Source organism: Sus scrofa, chromosome 1, assembly GCF_054392235.1.
Source record: "Sus scrofa isolate SSC_HxYL_T2T_F1_AM1 chromosome 1, Sscrofa_HxYL_maternal_Yorkshire_Landrace_v2.0, whole genome shotgun sequence".
Lineage (NCBI taxonomy): Eukaryota > Metazoa > Chordata > Mammalia > Artiodactyla > Suidae > Sus > Sus scrofa.
In genome coordinates, this window is record NC_139383.1 from 27,074,806 (window position 1) to 27,098,419 (window position 23,614).

The following is a 23,614-nucleotide window of genomic DNA, read 5'->3' on the forward strand; positions in this document are numbered from 1 at the left end:
TTAAGGGAGTTATTAATATCAATAGAGTGATCTTGCTAATATTTCCTCTCTAGTATGTACCACATCTTGACAAGGTTTTTCTCTCTAAAATTTTGCTTAATGCTAGCATAATCATGCCCTTCTTTCACCCAACAAATACTGAGTGCCAAAGATTTCAGCCCTAGAGCTTACGTTCTAGAAGGGGGAGAAAATAAACATCAATATGTGTGTTGCAGAGTATAAAGGAAGGTAATCAGCACCGTGAGAAAACAACAACAATAAAAATAGTAGGACAGTGTAAAAACAATCAGAAGATGAGTCACAATTCCAGATTTCCTCAGAAGGCCATGATAAGGAAACACTTGAAGCAGGTGAAGTAGTTAGCCATCTGCATACCCAAGCACAAGCCTGGAGTGTTCTAGGAAGGGCAAAGAAATGCTGGAGTAGAATAGGTGAGAGGCATAGTAACAGGAGACATGGTCAGAGAGGAATGAGGGACGATCTCATGCTGATAGGATGCTTATTAGTAAATCGCTATGTGATATTTGATTGCTGAAAAGGTAATGCAAGTTGTTTTTCCTCCAAGAATAAAGTAGTTCTTGGAGTTCTTGGCCCAGCCAATTTGATTCTGTCTATGGAAATTGGTACAAACCATTTCACTGGCGAAGCTTTGAGTTCCTCGAATACAAATCCAGGGATTAGAGAAGGTATGTAAGAGCTCTTTCTGTCCTAAACTCTCAAGTTCTCAGACGCCTTGATGTCACCATCCAGTCTAGCACAAGATAAGATACCGTGTGGCTGGCTGGCTTTTGGTCTAGGGCTGCGAGGCGGAGTCAGGGCTGGAGGCGGGGCCAGGGCGGGAAGGCCAGGGGAGCGGGAGGGTACCAGGACTTGCTCTGCTAGGGCGGTGGCGTGGGAGGGAAGGTAGAACTACTACTCGAAGGCTGAGAGAGGCCGCCTTGGAGGAACCGTGGCTTTAGGTGAAAGACAATCTGTGGTCGCGACCTTGGTTTGCATGATTTGTGAGCAACTTGGGCCCAAAGATTATGCTCTTTCAGCTTGGCAGTACCTTGAGCGATTCATCTTCCTCTTTTTGCAGGGTCGTGGGGTTGCAGAACTTTGCCCTGGGCCGGGTCTCTTCGCCAGTTCTGCGCTTCGCTGTCCACGCCCCCACTTTCCCGTCCACGCTCCGCCTCCCGCTGGCGGGCTGGTCCGCGACGGTGGAAGTGACGCAAGCCCTGGGCCCGAGGGCCGCGCCGTGGACGCCGGCACTTGTTCGGGGCACCACCCGAATCGGTCTGGAGCAGCATGGCTCTTCTCCTCTTCCTCGCCCTTATCACGCAGGCCGGGAGCGAGGCTAAGATGAGCACCGCGGATCCGGAGCTGTCCTCGGGTACTGTCGGTCGCGGGAGGGCCGCGGCCTGGTGGGGACAGGAGGGGAGGGAGGGAGCCGCACCGGCCAGGATGCCCCGCCCGGAGGGGCCACTCCTGTCGAAGGTCCTTGACGCCCCGTGGCTTCAGGTCCTAAGGGGGGCGGTCGCCGGGAAGGCGACGCCGGACCTCCGCGGTTTGCAACCCTTAGTTCCTTTTCTCTGGCATCTTCCGTTGTTGCCAGAACAAAACGTGTCTCTTCGTTCTGTACATGATCTCTTGATTCTTTTTTATATAAGGGAATTTCCTGCTCCGCTCCTGTACACTGTGGCCGCAACTCATGACTTAAATATTGGTATTCTTAGAAATTCTTTCGCCAGCTAAGAATTATTAAAAGGCAGTTACTGGCCATTTAGGCATAAGTCTGGAGGTGGTGCAATGCGTCCAATCACGAGCCCATTTGTCAGGCAGTGGAGTGGGTCTCTGCACTTAGCATAGTTCCTCCTTTATCTCTGCCTGCTTGAGAGTTCCCAAGAGACAGATGCCCAGTATACGTTTTTCCTAAAGCTCGATGTAATCGTAATTAGGAGCTCCAGTGAAATCAGTGAACTTTTTGTGCAAAAGGGATAAACTCAAGTTAGCAGAAACCCCGGTTAGTCCCTCTGTGTACGCAGTTAGCAGCTGCCTGGAACAGGTCAGGGAGACCCAGCAGCCTTACCCTAGTGAACTCTGGTTCTGTACCTGTGTTAGGACTTCCTCCGCGACCCTTGTTAGTTAGGTGTGCTCCATTCACATCCAGCTCTCCTTTGGCTTGCTCTTTAAACGTCAAGCGAATAAATAGCTAGTCATTCCTTAGATGAGACATTGCTGTTGGGAATACAAAAATGGGAGATATTCAGTTTCTGCCTTCCAGAACTAAGTTCTTATCACATCATTTCCCAAAAGCCCTCTAAAGTAGGCTCTCTTGTATCACCATGGATGGATGAGCAGTTGAGGCACAGAGAGGTCTGCCCAAGTTGTACAGAGGCTGCTGCCAGGCTATGGGAGCTTGACATTGGATTCCAAAGTCCAAGTTCCTATCTCTTCTGCACTCTGCCATTACCTATGACAAGTTAGTCATCCACAAGGGCAGTTGCACTCCATTGTGATAAGAGCTTGAACTTACACATAGGTTCCGTCAATCAGGATAGGGTGGCTGGCTCTGAGCAGGAGAATCAGGAAAGACTTCACAGAGAAGATGACCCCAGAGTTGGAACTGGAGGTGCAGAGGGACTTGTGTGTGCAGAGAAAGGGCTGTGAAACAGCATGTTGAATTAGTGGAATAATTTAAGCACTTCATTGTATAGTATAGGTAGAAGCACAGAAGGGGAGATACATGGAGAGGTAGGAAGCAATTAATGAAATGCCTTGTCATGTGTAACAGCAAAGGACAGAAACACAGCTTAGGCAAAAAGAGGAGTTTATTGGCTCAGAAAATCCAATAAACAGAAAGGTAGAGGTGCCAGGTGGGCCTCAAGACGCTGAACCAGGAACTCATACCAAGACCCTCCATTTCTTATTACTGATTCTGAGTGTTCACAGCCTTCCCTACTTGGCAAAAATCTTGCTTGTTGTCAGCTCTTGGGTTTTGACATCTTGCAGCTTCTTCCACCCTGACAAAGTCCCGGAAGAAGGCTGTGACTTGCCCAGCTTGGTCAGGTGTCAGCTAGCCTGAGATGGATATTGTTAGAGGGAGTGGCAGTAGGGGACTTACCAGAGGAAAAGAGATAATGTTCCCGAAAGAAGTACATGGGGATATTATTCTGAGCCAGCAGAATAATATCCCCATCATCCCTTGCTCAAGTTGGTGGGCAGCCATGGGGTGATTTTGAGATAAGTGCCTTTTTGCAGGATCAGATAATGCCATTTAGAAAGACCATTCATCTTACAGGATAGTTTGGGGGTAGGGGTAGACTCAAAGGAGGGAGGCCAGCTAGGAGGCTGCTGCTTGATCTGGGAGAAGATGCTAAGACGAGGCAGTTTAAATGGAAGAGAAGAAAATAGAAGACAAAGTCAGCAGGACTCGGAGACTGACTGGAGGAAGAGAGTGACCGAGGTTCCTGACTAAGGCAGAGCATTAAATCAAGAGCAAGGTCCTTCCTTCTGAGTACAGAGCACCCCAGCATTGGGCCCTTTGTCACTGCACAATTTGTACATCCTGTTAGCCAGCCCCAGGAATAGAAATGCCGGCCTACCCCCCTTAAGAAGATTCCCTGTGGCCTTCTGTACGCCCGCATTTTATAAACTCAGGTGTCAGCTGCCTTCTTCCAGTTTGTTTTCCTACTCTGGGTATTATCTGAAGAGCAGACTGCTTTAGCACAGACAGGGCTCTTAACTCACCTTCTCCACTTTTTCAGCTATTCATTCTTTGACACTAGGATAATAGTCTGGGTGGTTTGAAATTTTTCTTATTTTCTTTGAATTCTATATGTATTTCAGAGATTCAAAATACTTAAATCGATGCATTTCACTTATATTTATTGAACAGGCTATTAATACAAGTTTTCTTTTTCATTTTGTTCTGATTCATGATTCATATGGATTTTGAAAGAGTAACAACATTTGGGTGCTGGATAAAAGACAACTTAACGAATGAGAGGAAAAAACTAACTCATTTTAAAATTTGGCAGCACACAGCAGTAGTGCAATTGTATGAGCTAAATAGATAATTCATGGTTCCATTTTAACTGGACAAAGAAACAGGATGAGAAATGAACCAGAATTAAAAGAGTTCCTGAAAGCAAGGAATCAGTTTACTTGTAATTTCCTTATTAAGGGAGTGTCTTTATTTTAGATTATCTCAATATCTCATAATCGATACTTGATATCCATTTTAATCATGTCCATTCGAAACAGATAATTTAATACACTGGTCAGATTTTGCAGTGGCCCTCATATAGTTGCGATAGTATAATAAATCAGGCAGAATTACTGAAGCAGATGTCTGTGAAGTCATTAAAAACAATGACCTCCAATCCCATTTTTGTAGGGAGGCTATTTCCCATTTTTTAAAAAATTATCACTAAAGTGATGCTTAAGCAGCTTTTGTTAATTAAAACCAACAAAACTTTACATGTTGTCAAGGCTTTAATAGCCTCTGTAAGCCTTGTTTCTCTCTTTGGTACAAATATGTAAATATTACCTTCCCTCCTAGGAGGGTGTGGTACTTAACTCAGATGATATATAACAAAGTTGCGCATATGGCTTGGCCTGGAGTAAATGTTTAATATATGTTGGTGATTACCATTCAATAATGTATGTCATTATTTTCACAAATATGTCTTTAAATATTAAATTATTTTAGTTATGAATGAGAAATTGTATCTGTTTTTAAAAAATAAACTCATTCAAATCAGTATAAGAAATTTAAAGTAGCCTCAGCAGCTAAGTCCTTCGCCTTTTTCCTGTTCTTCATAGACTGAAAAGACCTCCTTGGTTTTTTCTGTTCCTAAACTACTTCTCAACTTAAAATGAAATAACCCAAAAGGAATTATTTTTGAGAAGTGATTTTTCTCAGGGACTAAGTGGATCTGGTTCAGTTAGAGTTCATTGGCTTGCCAAGCAAACTCAACTCGATGAAACTGAATAAACAGGAAGAATAATAAAATTTCACTTTTTTGAATGATTTGTATTTTTTCCATTATAGCTGGTTTACAGTGTTCTGTCAATTTCTACTGTACAGCAAAGTGACCCAGTCACATATATATGTATATATTCTTTTTCTCACATTATCCTCCATCATGTTCCATCATAAGTGACTAGATATAGTTCCCTGTGCTGTACAGCGGGATTTCATTGCTTATCCACTCCAAATGCAATAGTTTGCATCTATTAACCCCAGACCCCCAGCCCATCCCACTCCCTCCCCCTCCCCATTGGCAACCACAAGTCTGTTCTCCATGTCCATGAGTTTCTTTTCTGTGGAAAGGTTCATTTGTGCCATGTATTAGATTCCAGATATAAGTGATATCATGTGGTATCTGTTTTTCTCTTTCTGACTTAATTTCACTTAGTATGAGAGTCTCTAATTCCATCCATGTTGCTGCAAATGGCATTATTTTGTTCTTTATTATGGCTGAGTAGTATTCCATTGTGTATATGAACCACGTTTTCTTAATCCATTCACCTGTCGATGGACATCTAGGTTGTTTCCATGTCTTGGCTATTGTGAATAGTGCTGCAGTGAACATACGGGTGCATGTATCATTTTCAAGAAAAAGTTTTGTCCAGGTATATGCCCAAGAGGGGGATTGCTGGGACATATGGTAGTTCTATTTTTAGTTTACTGAGGTACTGCCATATGGTTTTTCATAGTGATTGTACCAATTTACATTCCTACCAACAGTGTAGGAGGATTCCGTTTTCTCCACACCCTCTCCAGCATTGGTTATTTGTTGACTTGTTAACAATGGTCATTCTGACTGGTGTGAGGTGGTACCGCCTCGTAGTTTTGATTTGCGTTTCTCTAATAATCAGTGATGTTAAGCATTTTTTCATGTGCCTGTTGGCCATCTGTATATCTTCTTTGGAGAAATGTCTATTCAGGTCTTTTGCCCATTTTTCAATTGGGTTGTTGTTTTTTTTGCTGTTGAGTTGTTTAAGTTATTTGTATATTTTAGAGATTAAGCCCTTGTCAGTTGCATCATTTGCAAATATTTTCTCCCACTATGTAGGTTGCCTTTTCATTTTGTTTATGGTTTCCTTTGCTGTGCAAAAGCTTGTCAGTTTGATTAGGTCCCATTGGTTTATTTTTGTTTTTATTTCTGTTGCCTTGGGAGACTGACCTAAGAAAACATTTGTATGGTCGATGTCAGAGAATGTTTTGCCTATGTTATCTTCTAGGATTTTGATGGTGTCTTGCTTGCATTTAAGTCTTTAAGCTGTTTTGAGTTTATTTTTGTGCATAGTGCGAGGATGTGCTCCAGTTTCATTGATTTGCATGCAGCTGTCCGGTTTTCCCAGCACCACTTGCTGAAAGGACTGTCTTCTTCCCATTTTATATTCTTGCCTCCTTTGTCAAAGATTAATTGACCATAGGTGTCTGGGTAAACCCTGCATTTCAGATCAGAAAAGTGACTGAAGAGAGGAGTTCCCGTCGTGGCGCAGTGGTTAACGAATCCGACTAGGAACCATGAGGTTGCGGGTTCGATCCCTGGCCTTGCTCAGTGGGTTAACGATCTGGCGTTGCCATGAGCTGTGGTGTAGGTCACAGACGCGGCTCAGATCCTGCGTTGCTGTGGCTCTGGCGTAGGCCGGTGGCTACAGCTCCGATGAGACCCCTAGCCTGGGAACCTCCATATGCCGCGGGAGCGGCCCAAGAAATAGCAACAACAACAACAAAAGACAAAAGACAAAAAGACAAAAAAAAAAAAAAAAAAAGAAAAAAAGAAAAGTGACTGAAGAGAAGTTTATTGGATAAACCCTAACTTGATGGTGGTTTGAATGAAAGATTTGGGGGGGTTTAGTTAATTACAAGTTCAATGTAAGCCACTGTTTGATATGCCCATCTCTTTAAAAAAAAGAAGACGAGGGGACAGTGGGTTAAGAATTTGACTGCAGTGGCTTGGGTTGCTGCAGAGGCACCGATTCAAACCCCAGTTCCATACAGTGGGTTAAGAATCCAGCACTGCAACAGCTGCAGCTTGGATTCAATCCCTGGCCCAGGAACTTCCATATGCCACTGGTGTGGCCATAAAAAAAAAAAAAAAATTTAAATTAAAAAAAAAAAGAAGAAGAATTTCATTCACATCAGTTGCATTACTTCTGGGCTCCACACTTTAAGAAAGAGAGTGAATGATAAGAGCTGAGAACAGACAGGAAGAAGAGAAGACTGCAGGAAAACTAGAGGTCTTGACCCAGCTAAGTAATCATTACATGGAGGGTGAAAAAGACCTGAAATATTTTAGGTATCCTCACTTGAACCCTTAGTTCTGATGCTCTTTTTATGAAGGTACAAGGAAATAATAGAAGGAAGTAGGAAAAGACTATTTTTCCATTAGTTTCACAAAGTGATGGATATGATTCCTTTCAGAGCCCCAAAAGAGTGAAATGTTTGTTTTAAAACTTTTACAGGAGTTCCCGTCATGGCTCAGTGCTTAGCAAACCTAACTAGCATACATGAGGACTCGGGTTCCATCCCTAGACTTGCTCCGTGGGTTAAGGATCTGGCATTGCCATAAGCTCTGGTGTAGGTCAAAGACCCAGCTCGGATCCCACATTGCTATGGCTGTGGTATAGGCCCCTACCCTCTCTCCTGCTCTTTTTTCTTTTTGTTTTTGTTGGGGGGGTGGGTATGGTTGTTGTTTGGTTTGGTTTCGTTGACCTCGCCCACAGCATGTGGAAGTTACCAGGCCAGGGATCGAACCTGCACCACTGCAGTGACAATGCCGGGTCCTTAACCCATTACGCCACAAGGGAACTCTCATTGCTCTTTTTTCATATTTATCACAAGGAAACAGTTGTAACCAGAACTTTCCTTCTTTTTCTGCCTTATATTTAAAGCGTTTTGAGAAGTGATTCTTCTCTCCTTTGTTTGGTTTTGTTTAATCCTCAGCTGCTAGTTCTAGAGGAGTTCTGAGAAGCAGATCTTAAAAGAGCTAAAGTTTATTCTCAGTAGTATGCAGATATAATGCTCCAAATAACTCTGAGCCCATTTCCAAAAATAGCGTGTGTTCCAGAAAACTGTCTGGGTATTTAAGAGATGGGAGAATCTGTAAATTATTTAAGAGGTGGGGAAATTGTAAATCTGAGATACTTTAGTAGGCTATTTCTTTCTTTCTTTTTTTTTTTCTTTTTTCTTTTTTTCTTTTTCTTTTTTTTTTCTTTTTCTTTTTTGTCTTTTTAGAGCCATACCTGTGGCATATGGGCTTCCCAGGCTAGGGGTCGTATCAGAGCTGCAGCTGGTCGGCTTACACCACAACCACAGCAATGCGGGGTTCAAGCCACATCTGCAACCTACACCACAGCTCCCAGCAATGCTGGGTCCTTAACCCACTGATCAAGGCCAGGAATTGAACCTACGTCCTCATGGATGCTAGTCACGTTCGTTTGCACTGAGCCGCAACAGGAACTCCAGAACCCAGATTTCATAATGTCCAACCTAGGGAATATTCTTCTCGTTAGGGTAGTCTGCTGGATATAAACCTAAGTGATCGCCAATATCATCTGGGATACTTTTAAAAAGTATAAACCTTTGGCTGTCTTTCAGTTTTTTAGGATAATAAGTTATGTTTGGAAGCCACTGCACCTGACCACATTGCTATTCATTTATTTTAAATGTATAAGCAAATCGTGCTGAATAGATTTTCCCAAATAGGATTGAATAGCCTTAAATTTCGGGTCATATTGCTAACTCTATCTTTATCTGTATGTTCACTCCTAAAGAGGGGACAGCAAGGAAGGAGAGAAAAAGCAAAGAAGGAAGAGCGGAGATGTGCGTGTTGTGCTGGTAGACAACAACCTTTTACATTGAGCCAGGGGGGAAGTGGCTACTTTTAGTAACTAGACTATGGCTTTAGTAATGTCTGATTATAAAATGTGAAAGTGACTTCTGCCTGTTCTCTCATGTGACACTTTCACCTCTTATCAACAAACGTTTTCGAAAATGGTTTGGGAGAGCTAAGGCAGGGAGAAATACAGGGTATGCTTTGAAAAAAGTCATGCCCACTGCAGGGAGCAAAATGATGATGAAAGTGGAACAGTTGATGTCTCCATCAGGCCATTGGTAGGCATCTATTCCTGGGCTAGAGAAAAGGTCGTGCAGTGGGTAATAGTCCTGGGTGGAGGGTCAAGGGACTGGGTAGTATTTTAGAGTGAAATTGACCATCCCTGGTATCGCAGTTCTTTTCTAGACCTTGAATACAATCTCTGGTATCCAATATAGAAAATTCTAATGATGAAATGAATTATTATCACAAGAGACAGGGCAGTTATTTATAAAAACTCCTAAAACATTCCAGGAACGTATGGCTCATCTCAGTGTGTGTTTCCCCTTGTGTTCCAGTGTTGTTGCAGTCATTTAAAGTGAATTAGAACACTTCGGTACATCTTTCGATAAAATTAATTTTTAGAAATAATCTTAATTGAAATAAATGTATTATCTGTTCTGGCAAATTCTTTTTTTTAATATTATTTTTATTTTAATAATGAGTATCTTTTTTTTTTAATTTTATCTTTTTGCCTTTTCTAGGGCTGCTACCACGGCATATGGAGTTCCCAGGCTAGGGGTCGAATCGGAGCCGTAGCCACCGGCCTACGCCAGAGCCACAGCAACGCGGGATCCGAGCCGCGTCTGCAACCTACACCACAGCTCACGGCAATGCCAGATCCTTAACCCACTGAGCAAGGCCAGGGATCGAACCCACAATCTCATGGTTCCTAGTCAGATTTGTTAACCACCGCACCACGACGGGAACTCCTGTTCTGGCAAATTCTTTTCTTCACGTACACATTTAGCTAACTTGGCTTCATCTACTAAGGGTTTCTAATGTTCCTGTTGCTTTGTTCCCATCACTCATCTTAACTTTTGACATCTCTTATAGTGCCGATGCCAACTAATCTCAAAATTGAGGCGTATAACTGGAACACCATTGTGTCTTGGGATTACCCGCCCACACTCTGGAGCCCGGTGTTTACCGCCCAGGTGAAGACTTACGAGTGAGTGTTACTCTTTTCTCTTCTTGATTCTGGGTTCGTCTAGGTCCTTGCACATTTTCTCATTCTGTTCCTCTCCATCGTGACTCCTTCCCAAGCGGCCAGACTTCCTGAACGGCTTACAGACGTCCAGAAGTAACGAGGAGGCAAATTAGTTCTTTTCAGAATACTTCTTGCCCTTTAGTTTTTCCTGTTAGGATTGAAGTAGCGGAGGATCACTAATTTCCAGCATTTTAGGGCATGGCAGGTAAAACTTCCCGTGCTGCACGAAACATAGTCACGTCCTCTGACTTCCTGCAGTGTGTGTATTGTTGAGTAGAGAGAAAAGGTTCAAAAAAATTTTGGACACGTATTAGGAGTCATTGTAATGTATTGGATTCTGTAATTAAGTAATGAGTGTCAATGAAATTAAATTTGTTTACGGAGCAGATTTTTTAAAATGACATGTGGCATGTGGCTTGTACAGGTCTCGTTTTGAATCGAGCCTCTTTATTGTGAGCTTATGGACCTTCTGACCAAAGAGTAAAAGGTTGCTATTTTGTCTAGCTCCTCCATCCTTATTCTTCTTCCGGCTCTTTCCACCAGCTCTGTTGCTGTGAATGAAAAGCCAAACACAGAGAGGGTTCAAGTTTAGGTGTTAACAGAGAAAGTCACCTTTGTGTTTACTTGTTCTTCATTTTTAGGGACGCAACATGGATCGATGCCTGCAATACCTCTGATCATTCTTGTAATATATTTCCTACGATGTACAGTCCATCAGATCCTCTCTGGGCTAGAGTTAAAGCTAGGCTTGGTCAACAGGAATCAGCCTATGCAGAGTCAAAAGAATTTATTTTATGCCAACAAGGTGAGTAGAATGTATACTGGCTAAATTTTAACCTCACCCATGTCTTCTGTATATATTTGCTTTTTGTAGCAGTTTGATGTGGGATCTCAGTTCCTAGACTAGGGATTGAACCTGGGCCCCAACAGTGAAACCGCCAAGTCCTAACCTCTAGACTGCCAAGCAACTCCCTATATTTGCTTTTATAAGCAGCTGCTAAAAATGATCCCAATGCCCTAGAAACATTTGGAGGGATTTAGGGAGTTCATGTCTTCCTCTTCTTCCAAGCCCCCCCAAATCGGGCTAAGAGGTGCCCCTCACTCTGCCCCTTCTAAACCATTATGCTTTGACCCCATACAGGTATGGATCAGAGCTGTCCCTGCACCACCTTCCCCTCTCTGTCTTCTGTCATTCCTTCCTACGTTACATTCACTGAGGACTTTTGAGAGCTGCCCTTGGTCCCCCCTCTACTTCAAGTCTTCCAGGGCTGTGGGAATTTTAATACCTATTTAATACATTAAAAATTTTAGAGTTCCGGAGTCCCCACTGTGGCTCAGCAGAAATGAAGCCGACTAGTATGCATGAGGATGCGGATTCGATCCCTGGCGCCACTCAGTGGGTTAAAGATCTGGTGTTGCCGCGAGCTGCCATGTAGGTCACAGATGCGGCTTGGATCCTGCATTGCTGTGACTGTGGCATAGGCTGGCAGCAGCAGTTCGATTCAACCCCTAGCCTGGGACCTTCCATATGCAGCCTTTAAAAAAAAAAAAAAAAAAAAAAAAAAGCTAGTAGGGTTCCATAATCTCCTCAATGGCAAGGATTTTTAGCTTTGCACTCTTCCAGCATCCCATTCCCAGGGTCTGCCTGATCTTTGTTGTCACCTCAGGCTCTAAGCTCTTTGATCTGGTTCTTCTTTTCTGGCTAATGTTCTGCCTGTAGCTCTCATCCCCTCACTCCTGAGTAGGAGAAGCCCATAGTCTCTTGAGTGCCCCTTAGTCTCCTAGCCCTCCATGCCCTGCCTTCTGGCTTCACCTCCATCCTTCTCCAGCTTCTACGCCTCCTTGCTTCCACCACTGCCTGGGTTCTGCTCCCTCTTTGGGGTTGTGCCTGCTTGGTCTCTGCTACAGGCCCCTCTTCCGCTTGTCCTGAAAGTAGTTTTATTCCCCAGTCTCCATGCCTTTGTCACCTGATAATTATAACATCTGTATGTCAGAGTTTTCCCACACAGATTTATCAAGGGCGTACTATGTGCCAGAAGGTATCCTAAGCCCTGATGATACATTAATGAGTAAAAACAGAGCTACCTGGCACACAGTAGGTGTGCAGTATGTGAAGAATAGATAAATGGTTCATCTAAAAAGTTCCAGACATCAAAGATATATATATAAAAAAAAATTGTGGAATCAGTGAATTTCTAGTTCTGATTTTCGTAACAGAAATTGAATGTACTTAGCAAACATTTATAGAGCCTTCATGCCATAGGTATTGGAAATACAAATAGTTTTGATGAGGATTCATAGATACTAAAATGCCTTTTCTGAAGTGTTTTTTAGAAAACAGGTTTTTCTGTTTAATATTTTTTAAATCTACAGAATCAAAGATAAAAGAAAAATAACTCAATAGAGCTTCTATTGTGGCAAAATGTTTTAGCAGGACTCCTTTTTTTTTTTTTTTTTTTTTTTGTCTTTTTGCCTTTTCTAGGGCTGCTCCCGCTGCATATGGAGGTTCCCAGGCTAGGGGTCGAATCGGAGCCGTAGCCACCGGCCTACGCCAGAGCCACAGCAATGCGGGATCCAAGCCACGTCTGCGACCTACACAACAGCTCACAGCAACGCCGGATCCTTAACCCACTGAGCAAGGCCAGGGATCAAACCCACAACCTCATGGTTCTTAGTCGGATTCGTTAACCACTGTGCCACAACCGGAACTCCAGCTTATTAAAAGACAGCTAAAATATCTTCTAGGTGTTTATGGAATGGTTTAAATGTGGCCCCACTTTAGAATAGCAACGACAGGGAGTTCCCAGTCGTGGCTCAGCCAAAACAAATCTGATCAGCATCCATGAGGGCACAGGTTCCATCCCTGACCCCTCTCAGTGGGTTAAGAATCCAGCGTTGCCATGAGCTGTGGTGTAGGTTGCAGACGTGGCCCAGATCTGGCGTTGCTATGGCTATGGTATAGGCCAGCTCTGATTCAACTCCTAGCCTGGTGGGACTCTCCATGTGCCACAGGGGTGGCCCTAAAAAAAAAAAAAAAGGAGCAAAGACAAAAAGATTAGGTTGGCTGAGTTTGGAAATGCGATGAAATATACTGTGACGTTCCAAGGCCAGTACAAAGTCTGCTTCTTTTTTGTCCCTCTAGGGAAATTTGGACCCCCTAAACTAGGTATCAGAAAGAAGGAAGACCAGATCATTGTTGATATATTTCACCCTTTAATTACTACAAATGGAAACGTCCCGGCAGTCGTAGACGATGACGATGACAATAACTGTTACACATTCACATACAAAGTGTTTGTGAGGATAAACAGAAGCGAGGTATGTCTTTCTATTTCATCTTTCAAAACAGAAAATTTTCTGGGGCTAGCCTAAGTTGTTTCTATATATGGTGTCATGATAGTAGAATGCTTGTGAATATTCAAGCAAGACTCATGGATCATAAGTTTCTGTAAGAAAAAAGAAGTATGAACTCTATTGAAGGGAATTGGCCCTGGAGTTAATCTTTAACACTGGCCCCAGTTTTTTCCTGTGCCTCTTTTGACAGCATGGTCCTAAGCTAGGTCCTTAACTTGTGTATTTCCATTTTTCCACTGGTAAGATGAGGATAATTTTAATCATTTCTTCTTCCAGTGTAGGGCTGTAAAATAATATGAAGTTTGTATTGGCATCGTTGTTTTTGAAAGAAAAGGCTCACAGGACTCCTGTGGGATGTGATTACATTCTGGCCCTGGTGTGCAGACCACCCTGGGACTAGAGGTTTTGTATTCCATTCATTCTCCACAATGCTGCCACTCTTTGATGGAACAGTATTTGTCAAGCACATGCCCTGTGCCTTCTAGGCACCAGGAGCCAGCAGTGAACAGTACAAACAAAACTTCAATGGTAATTGCTCTGGAGAACAACAAAGCGGGGAAGAGAGCTGCTTATTCTTCCTGGGAGATGCTTTTATACATATGATGGGCAACAGGGTGGAGGCAGTAATGATTTCCACCAGGGTGGCCAGGCCTCGCTGGGAAGTGTCACCAGAGCCAGAGCTGGAGGAGGGTGGGAGTGAGCTCCGTGGATGTAGATGGGAGAGTATTTCAGGCAGTGGCACCCAGACACGTGAAGGGAGCGGCAAGGCTGGGCGGAGTGCGGGAGCAGATGGGGTCAGAGAGTTCACCAGGGCCCCTTCTCTTGAGGCCTTGGAGGGATTTGCCTCTTACTCTCAGTGAGACAGTGTGCTTCTGGAAAGAGTTAAGCAATAGAATAACATCTGATTTCGGTTTTAAAATGGCCCTTGGGTTACTAGCCATGTTGTCTTTCTAACGTGCACATCTAACCGTATTGCTTAAAACCCTTTCACAAATCCCCACCAGCTACAGAAAATCTAAATTCTCTTCCACAGCCTGGTCTGCAAGGCCTTCATGATTTGGCCTCTTGCATCCTCTCCAGCTACCCTGAGTCTCCCCATTCCTTCCAGCCTCTTTTCATTTGTGCTCTGGTGAGCTGCTTGTTGGCCTCAGTTCCCTGCAGGCCCCATGCTCTTTGACAGAAGACCCTTCTCTGCCCTCTCTACTGGGGTAGATTTCTCTCCATCCATCGGTAGCCAGCTGGCCTGTCGGCTCCCCTGCAGCTTCTTTTCTGACTCGGGGGACTGTTACCTCTTCTGTGGTCTGGTCCCTCCTCATTCCAGATAGTGGTCCCCCCGCAGTACTCGTTACTCTTACATCCCTTTCTTGTCCCTTTTCCACACTCCGTCACAGATATTTGAGGTCCGGTACCACTGCCCCACCTTTTGGCCCTCAGGCTTGAACACAGTGATGCTGGCACCTCGGCTGGTTGCATGAACAAGAACCTCTCAGAGATCGCTGCCACCCCTTCTGTATATCACTGCCAAGAGACCCTACAGCTTTGGTGTAATACCCATGTTAGGCTTCCCATGAGAAGCTTCTCTCTCTCCCCAGCTGAGTTCCTAACGCTATAGGAATAGGACTAATGAGCATCTGTTGGTTGGACAACTAACAATGAATATGCCTGCTATTTGCGTTGTTAAACGCATCACCTCTATTTCACTTTTAAATGTGTTCATTCCTATAAAGAACATTTTAATGGATCTAGAACATCACGCTATGTCGAAGTCACAAGTGGACTTCTCCTTTGATATCAACACTATTTTCAGACATTTCAACATGCATCATATGTCTATTTTCTTCCCATGTTTGACCAGGATAAGTATGGTGATTTTTTTTTTCCAGATTAAAAGGAGTCATGCATTTTCATTGGTTTTTTTTTTCCTCTATTCAGACCACAGATAAAATGTACATAAAGAATGAAGATGATTGTAATGAGACTCAGTGCTTCTTGAGCATTCCAGTGTCCTCGCTGAACTCTGAGTACTGTATTTCAGCAGAAGGAGTCTCAGACGTGTGGGATGTTACAACTGAGAAGTCTGAAGAAATCTGTATTACCAGTTTTGATAGTGCCAGCACAGAAAGTAAGTTCTTGCCATTTTTTACCCCTAAATACAGGGAGTGATCACTAAAATAGGGCAATGTGAAAAGAGGCAATGTGTAATTTCAATAAATCTCTCTTCCTTTAAAAAAATAGTCAATAAAATACTCAAAAAAAAAAATAGTTCCATTCCTCAGAGAAGTTCAGAATGAAAAGTAAGGCCATTTTTTCAGATGTGAAAACATGTAAAACTAATTTAGAAAGCCATGGGATGACCTTTTGACCCAGGAAAGAAAAAAAATAGAGCAAGCTCATAAAACTGTGTGTGTAAATGCCTGCATTTCAGGATTATGCATAATAATACAAGTATGTTGATTAGTCCAGTACAGCAAGATGTTACATATCCATTAAAACGTTCCTCATGGGGACAGTAAGTTTAAAAACTAAAAAGTAGGAGTGTTCATTGTCCAAAATTGTGTGGTATGCGAACTGGACAAGCACTGGAAATTAACATCCAAAAATAAATATAGGTTGGTTTAAATGATGGATTATGGGTCATTTTTATAACACATTTTAAAATAATTATTTTAGTCTCATTATCTTTTCTTTGTGTGAGGGGGGGTGCATATAATGGAACTTCAGAACTGACATTGTCAGTTGGCAGGTACCTTAAAAATTTGGGCCTTTTCTGATAATACAATTTTTTTTATTTTATTATTTTTTTTTATTTTTAGAGCCACACCTGTGGCATACTGAGGTTCCCAGGCTAGGGGTTGAATCGAAGCTGTAGCTTCCAGCTTACACCACAGCCACAGCAATGCCAGATCCAAGCCATGTCTGCAACCTACACCACAGTTCATGGCAATGTTGGATCCTTAACCCACTGAGCGAGGCCAGGGATGGAACCTGCATCCTCATGGATGTTAGTCAGATTCGTTAACCGCTGAGCGACATTACAAAATTTGAATGTTCATTGTAGATAATTTATAAAACATGGAAGCCAGGAGGAAACAGAATTATCTGAAGTTCATCGGAATGAATATTCATTTACTCACAGTTTGGCATTTTTCTTTCCATCCTAGTTTTTCTTTTTCTATGTAGCCACCATAACACACTATATGTCACCTTGTACACTGCATTACAACATATGCTTTAGGGGAGTTCCCGTTGTGGCACAGTGGTTAACGAATCTGACTAGGAACCATGAGGTTGCAGGTTTGATCCCTGCCCTTGCTAAGTGGGTTAAGGATCCGGCGTTGCCGTGAGCTGTGGTGTAGGTTGCAGACGCGGCTCGGATCCCGCGTTGCTGTGGCTCTGGCATAGGCTGGCAGCTACGGCTCCGATTAGACCCCTAGCCTGGGAACCTCCATATGCTGCAGGAGCGGCCCAAGAAATGACCAAAAAAAAGACACACACAAAAAATATATGCTTTAAATATTTTTCTATGTTATCTTACCTAATTTATTCATATTATTTTTAATGTCTCTAGAATATTTTATCATGTATATCATATTTATTTGATGTTCCTCAATTTTTGAACTTTTGGATTATCCGTAGATTTTCCCTATAATAAATCATGTTTTGGTGACTGTCATTAGGTGTATATTTTTTCGATTGTTCGGATGTTTTTAGAACAGATTTCCTAGGTTAAAAAATGTACAAAAGAATTTACAGTACAGAAATCTTTCTGAAGAGTAGAAATCTAGGCTGAAGAATCAGACCAAAGCCTAAAATTAATACGCAAAAGTTTTAGGCCATTACATGAGAGTTTGAAAAAGTTGACTTAAAATAATATAATGCATTTAATGCCAGTTTGCATTATGCTATTTTGACAGAGAAAATCCTAATTAATACACAAAATTTAAAATAAATGCCCCAGGTTTATTTTTAAAAAGTCCTGAAGCATAAACTGGGCTGATACTGTGGCCACATGGTGGCACCACCGTGGCTCATAAGTGGCAGCATAGTCCCTGCCTGCCTGCTCCCTGCTTCTGAGCAAGATGCTGATATTGTTTATGCAGTTATTTTATCTTTTAGTATTGTAAAAATTTAACTTTTGCACCGCCTGGAAAAAGTATGATACAGGCATCCATTTCAGTAACTTCCAGAGTTGCTATTTCAAAGAAGTAACTTTGGAATAGGAATTAATGAAATGCTGTGAAAGAGGGCAGACACCACCACCACATGTACAGTACTGTTAATTTGGAAGAGAGGACTATGAAAAAAATACTGATGATTGTGCTATGAAAGTAAAAGGCAGCATTAGAGAAAAATATACACCCGTGATTATAGAGGTTATGTGCTCTGAAACAAAAATCTTCCTTGTTTTTTATTATTCTTTATACCTTGTTTGTATTCAAGGGGACTTTATTCCTGGGCAGCTTTTGTGTATGTGTGTGTGTTTACACATCTTTGAATCTTGATAGGTTTTTGTAATCTTTAAGTAAGTATAAAATGTAAAAGACTTTGGGAGAGTGGGACGAAATTATTTTAAGAGGAGCTCCCATCGTGGCTCAGCGGTTAATGAATCTGACTAACATCCATGAGGATGCAGATTCTATCTCTGGCTTTGCTCAGTGGGTTAAGGATCCAACATTGCCGTGAGCTGCGGTGTAGGTCACAGACACGGCTCAGATCTGGCGTTGCTGTGGCTGTCGTGTAGGCTGGCAGCTGCCACTCTGATTCAACCCCTAGCCTGGGAACTTCCATATGCTGCCAGTGCAGCCCTAAAAAGCAAAAAGAAAAAATATATATATTATATATATATATATATATAATATATATATATTATTTTAAGAGGTATAGACATTGCCAGAATTTATTTCTAAAGAGATATATTTAAAATTTTTTCCTTTTGCCTTTTAAACTGAGAGAGTAGTATAACTCTGGAAACACCCTATATTTGAGGCTATAAGGAAGTTATTATGAAAAGGCTATTGTAACCACATTGTATCATGACAGCATAGTTGAAAAAAATTTAGAGTCTCAAATCTGGGAAGAATCATATTGATATTTAGGACAGGTACCTAACTTTTTACTCATCTCTCTATGTCAGCGTTCTTTAAAACTCTGACCATAGTAATTACCTGATGTGCAGATCTACAAAAGGATAGTGCTAAGACTTTGACTATTTGCTAGATAATGTTCCCTCATAATTCTAATTCATGATTTTTTTTTCCCTTTTCTTAGATTCTGTTTGGATTCCAATTGTTACTGCCTTAGTACTCTTCCTAGTACTTGCCCTGATAGTTGCATGTTATCTAATTAGGAAAATGAATCCATTTAAGAGAGAAAACATCATGTTACCCAAATCTTTGGTAATGTATTCAAATATTTCTTTTCTCTAATGATAAATAATTGGCCCTTGAACAACCCGGAATTGAACTGCATGGGTCCACTTATGCTTGAATTTTTTCAATGTATACATTGGAAAATTTTTTGGAGGTGTGTGACAATTTGAAAAAACTTACAGACAAACCCTGTAGCCTAGACATATTGAAAAAAATTAAGAAAAAGGTATGTCATCGGTGTATAAAATATATATAGATATTTTACATATAACATGAAAAACATGAAAGTGGACCATTTGTGTTATTAGTAAGACTTCTGGCTAACAGTAGGCTATTAGCAGTGAAGTTTTGGGAAAGTCAAAAGTCATACATAGGAGTTCCCACTGTGGCTTCGTGGGTTAAGAACTGTACATAGTCTCCGTGAGGATGTGGGTTCAATCCCTGGTCTGACTCAGTGGGTTTAGGATCTGATGTTGCCACAAGCTGTGTACATTACAGATGTAGTTGGGATCCAGCATTGTTGCTGCTGTGGTGTAGCCTGCACCTGCAGCTCCAATTCAGCCCTTAGCCCAGGAACTTCCATACGCCACAGGGGCAGCCCTAAAAAGAAAAGAAATTAAAATTTTTTTAATTTCTGAAGAAAAAAAGGCATACGTGGGTATTCAACTGCACAGGGACTCACTGTTGAGACCCTAACCTCCAGTTGTTCAAAGTCATCTGTACACTAAAATGTGATTTGAACTTTTTTGATAGTTCCTAAATTTGTTTTTTAAAGAAGATTGATATTCAGCAGCATGTTACCTATCATACATCAGTCAATCTACCACACATCCAAAACCATGTGCTTTTGGGAGTTCCCTTTGTGGCTCAGCCGTTAACAAACCCAATTAGGATCCATGAGGATGCAGGTTCCATCCCCAGTCTCACTCCATGGGTTAAGGATCCAGTGTTGCCATGAGCTGTGGTGTAGGTCACAGATGCATCTCAGATCCTGCAGCGTTGTCGTGGCAGTGGTGTAGGCCGGCAGCTGTAGCTCTGATTCGACCCCTAGCCTGGGAACCTTCATATGCCTTGGATGTGGCCCTAAAAAGCCAAAACAAAACGTACTTTTTACTATGCAGTGGGGTGTTTTTTATGTACAGGGCCAAAGCATAGTTAGAAAAGTCTCTTAAGGAGCTTAAAGTCTAGTGGAGAAGAAAGATAAGTATTCCCTGGATGCAGAGTGTGGTAGGTTCAAAGGCAGAGATTTACAACCCATGCCAGCGAGGCATTCATCTGCCTTTAGAGGGTGGGGTTAATAGTGACTTTGCCAGAGGCCGTAGTGCCTGAATTGTCCTAAGGGACAGATAGACATTTATCCAGGTTCTAAGAGACAGTACGTACTAAGGCCCAGTGTCAAGAAAGCATGACTTTTGAAAATCTGCAGATACAGGAATACTTCATTATGGTTGGAGTATTGAAGGGAAGAGGGCCAGTGGTGAGATTCAGTCAGAAGTTGCTGTGGCTGTGGTGTAGGCTGGTGGCTACAGCTCCGATTCGACCCCTCTCCTGGGAACTTCCATGTGCCGCAGGTGCGGCCCTAAAAAGACAAAAAAAAAAAAAAATTATAGAGCCAATGAAAATTAGAATTGGGAAGGCAAACGGTGGACGTACTCTGTAAAAGAAATAGCTCTCCTCACATGACAAATATACATCCATGTGGAAGATAGCACACAAAAAGCAACATATGTTGGTGAGATAGTGACTTTCTAAAAACTCTTAAAGCTTGTTTTTAATCTTAATATATTTTCCTTAAAAAGAAGAAAAAGGCAACCATCAGATTCTATTATACTGTTATCCTAACTATGCCATTTGGTGGTTTATTTAACTACCTGTTACCCTTGGACCTTTTTTTTTTTTTTTTTTTTTGAAATAAGCATTCAAGTTTAATACTAATCATTGATTTCTCTTCCCTTAGCTGTCTGTGGTAAAAAATGCCTCTTCAGAGACAAAATCTGAGTCAAAATATATATCACCCATCACCTACCAGCCAATTGCCCTAGAAAACGAACAGCTGTCTCCAGGGACAATTTCAAGCGTGCATACTGAAGACAATCCAGGAAAAGCAGAACATGGAGAAGATTTTTCTAGTGAAACGCAAGTGGTGACCACTGAAGAACATATTTCTGACATGGCCTCTAGTAGCTCTCTGACCCCAGTAAAGAGAGAGAATTCTGTCCACTCGAGCAGTAACCAGTCTGAACACTGCAGCATCACTTTAAATGCGTATCACTCCAGAAATGGTTCTGATAGTGGCCTTGTGGAATCGGACAGCTGCTCTGACTCAGAATTTCCGCCAAGTAATAAAACTGAGATAAAGTCAGAAGGACAAGAGTTCGTAGCACTGAGAAACACTACCACCTCCTTCGGTTATGACAAACCACACGTGTTAGTGGATCTGCTTGTGGATGACGGTGGCAAGGAGTCCTTGATTGGCTATAGAGTCACAGCAGAATCCGAGGAGTTTTCCTGAGATCAGCCAAGAGGCACCAACTCAGAAGGATCTGCCTGCTGTTCCCCAGCAGTTTTTCGGCTTTGATGTCATGAAAAGATCAGGTTTTCAGAAATTGTGTCTTGTTGCTAATAACCCAATGGAGTATCTTGGTTTAGATAAAAGTGTCAAGAGCCTCTTTGGCACTGTCTTATTGGGTCTGAGAACAGCAGAGACTCTTTAAAAACAAAAACAGACCATTGAACCTTTCCATCTAGATGTGCGAACAGCAACAGTGAAAGCGTCTCTAATAACCCCGACTCCTATGGTTGGCTGTGGTTGACTTCCCCAGGGTCCTTTCTAACCACTTAAAGAGATAAAATGGATTTTTTTCTTTTTTGTGGCTTAGTGCGGTGTTTGTTTTTGGAGGTGTATATGTACAGTCTTTTCAAATGTTTTGAGAAGCAGCCCTGAGTGCTTTTCAGAGTTGTACTTAAAATTGTAATGAAATCAATACAATTAGTAGTGTAAATAAAAACATGTATATATATTTTTATGCAACATTGCATGTAAAGGATTTTTAAATCATTCTAAAAATCATTTTTGCATTCATTTACTCAAACACTTAGGCAGTTAGTTTACCTAGAATATTTTTTATTCATTTGCTTGTTTCTATTTATTAATTTTTTTCCATGCATTAATGTTGTAGAATCATTTTCTAATTGTTTCTATCAAATCTTTAAAACAGTCCTAAAAATAGCCTAATCTTTAAAAATGATCCTTTTCTATCTATATCTTAGTATTTAGCAACCAGTGTGGAGAACACACAAGCTGTGTGTTCCAAATATGTGGGGGGAAGCAGATTTAGCTGTAGAGCAGGTAGACGAGGTGTCTGCAGCGTAAAGATGGGGGGCAAAGCCACAGAAGTGGGTGCACGCAAGCTGAGAGGCATGAGGTGTGAGGAGAGAACCACAATGTGGCCATCCAAGAGTTTATATCACACGAAAAGTCTTGGGAATTACTAAGAGGATGGGATTTTCAGACGCAAATGAATTAACTGACTCCAAAAAAATGTCAAACACAAATCATGTGAATAAGTTAACAAGCCATGGGGAAAAAAATCTTTCTCTTCACTTAAAAGTGCAAATTAAAATGAAGTGCTAGTTTATTAGTGGAAAAACATGGACTGGTATGCTCACTTGTTTGAGGGACAGTGTCTTATGAAATGCTTTTTAAGCTGATATGAATATATATATAACACTCTATAAAAATCCATATACTTTATAGAATCTAATCTATTGTGGGAAAATTATGAAAATTAAGTCCCTAAGATAAATGAAAAATGCAGGCCTTAGACTGGGAAGAGGCAAATATATGAAAATAATGGATACTGCCAAAGAGGATATTGCCTGCTCTGCATAAGGACTTCAATAGGCATCACTGCCAAATGTGAGTAGAATTATTTTCTTATTCTAGCAATACTAACTGAAATTCATCTTTGTAATCTCTTATAGATAGAACATTTTAATGCTTTCATTTGCATTTCCTTCATAGTAAAGTTGAGTATATTTTATATATTATGTGTCAATACTTCTCCTGTGACTTGACTAATCTTGTCTTTTGTCCATTGCTTTTGGGCTATTCATGTGCTTTTTATTGACTGTGTCCTTTGCCATGAGTTACACATTTATAATTTCTTGCCTTTTACCCAAGTCTTATCACACAGATGTTTAAAATGTTTATAAAGTCAAATTTTTTCATCTTTTCCTTCCATTCTTAAAAAAGCTCCCCTTCCCGAAAAGATAAAAAATTTCACCCATGTTTTCTTCTGCTATTTGGGAGTCTTTGTTTAGTTTCTACATTGAATTCTTTTATCTATCCAGATTTTTTTTTCATGTAGGAAGTGAGATAGGGCCCCAGCTTTATTAATTGGGTTTCTAGGACTGCCAGAACAAATTATCAGCCGTTTGGGTGGCTTACAACAACAGCCTTTTATTCTTCTTTTTTTGTCTTTTTAAGGCTGCACCCGAGGCATATGAAAGTTCCAAGGCTAGGGGTCAAATCCGAGCTGTTGCTGCAGCAACACTGGATCCTTAACCCACTGAGCAAGGCCAGGGATTGAACCTGCGTCCTCTTGGATGCTAGTCAGGTTAATTTCCACTGAGCCACAGCAGGAACTCCCAACAGACTTTTATTCTCTCACAGTTGAGAGGCAGGGCCAAATTCTGTCTGATGGCTCTAGGGAGAGATCCTTTCTTGCCTCTTACCAGCTTCTGGGGGTGCTGCCAATCCTGCAAGCTATGTTTCTCTGCCTCTCTTGTCCTGTTCCCCACTATGT

At 41.7% G+C, this 23,614-nt stretch overlaps 1 protein-coding gene and 1 long non-coding RNA gene across 3 annotated transcripts in view; one reads left to right on the plus strand and one right to left on the minus strand.

Moving 5' to 3' along the window:
• LOC146405986 (uncharacterized) overlaps positions 1 to 23,614 on the minus strand; it is a 436,419-nt gene that overhangs the window by 65,047 nt on the left and 347,758 nt on the right. The gene's annotated exons all lie outside the window — the stretch shown is intronic.
• IFNGR1 (interferon gamma receptor 1) lies at positions 889 to 21,836 on the plus strand. Of its 2 annotated transcripts, NM_001177907.1 has the most exon segments (7): positions 889 to 1,372; positions 9,930 to 10,044; positions 10,725 to 10,888; positions 13,226 to 13,401; positions 15,370 to 15,559; positions 18,706 to 18,833; positions 20,764 to 21,836. In NM_001177907.1, coding segments are annotated over 7 exon segments (1,413 nt in total). In that variant the 5' UTR covers positions 889 to 1,287; the 3' UTR covers positions 21,319 to 21,836.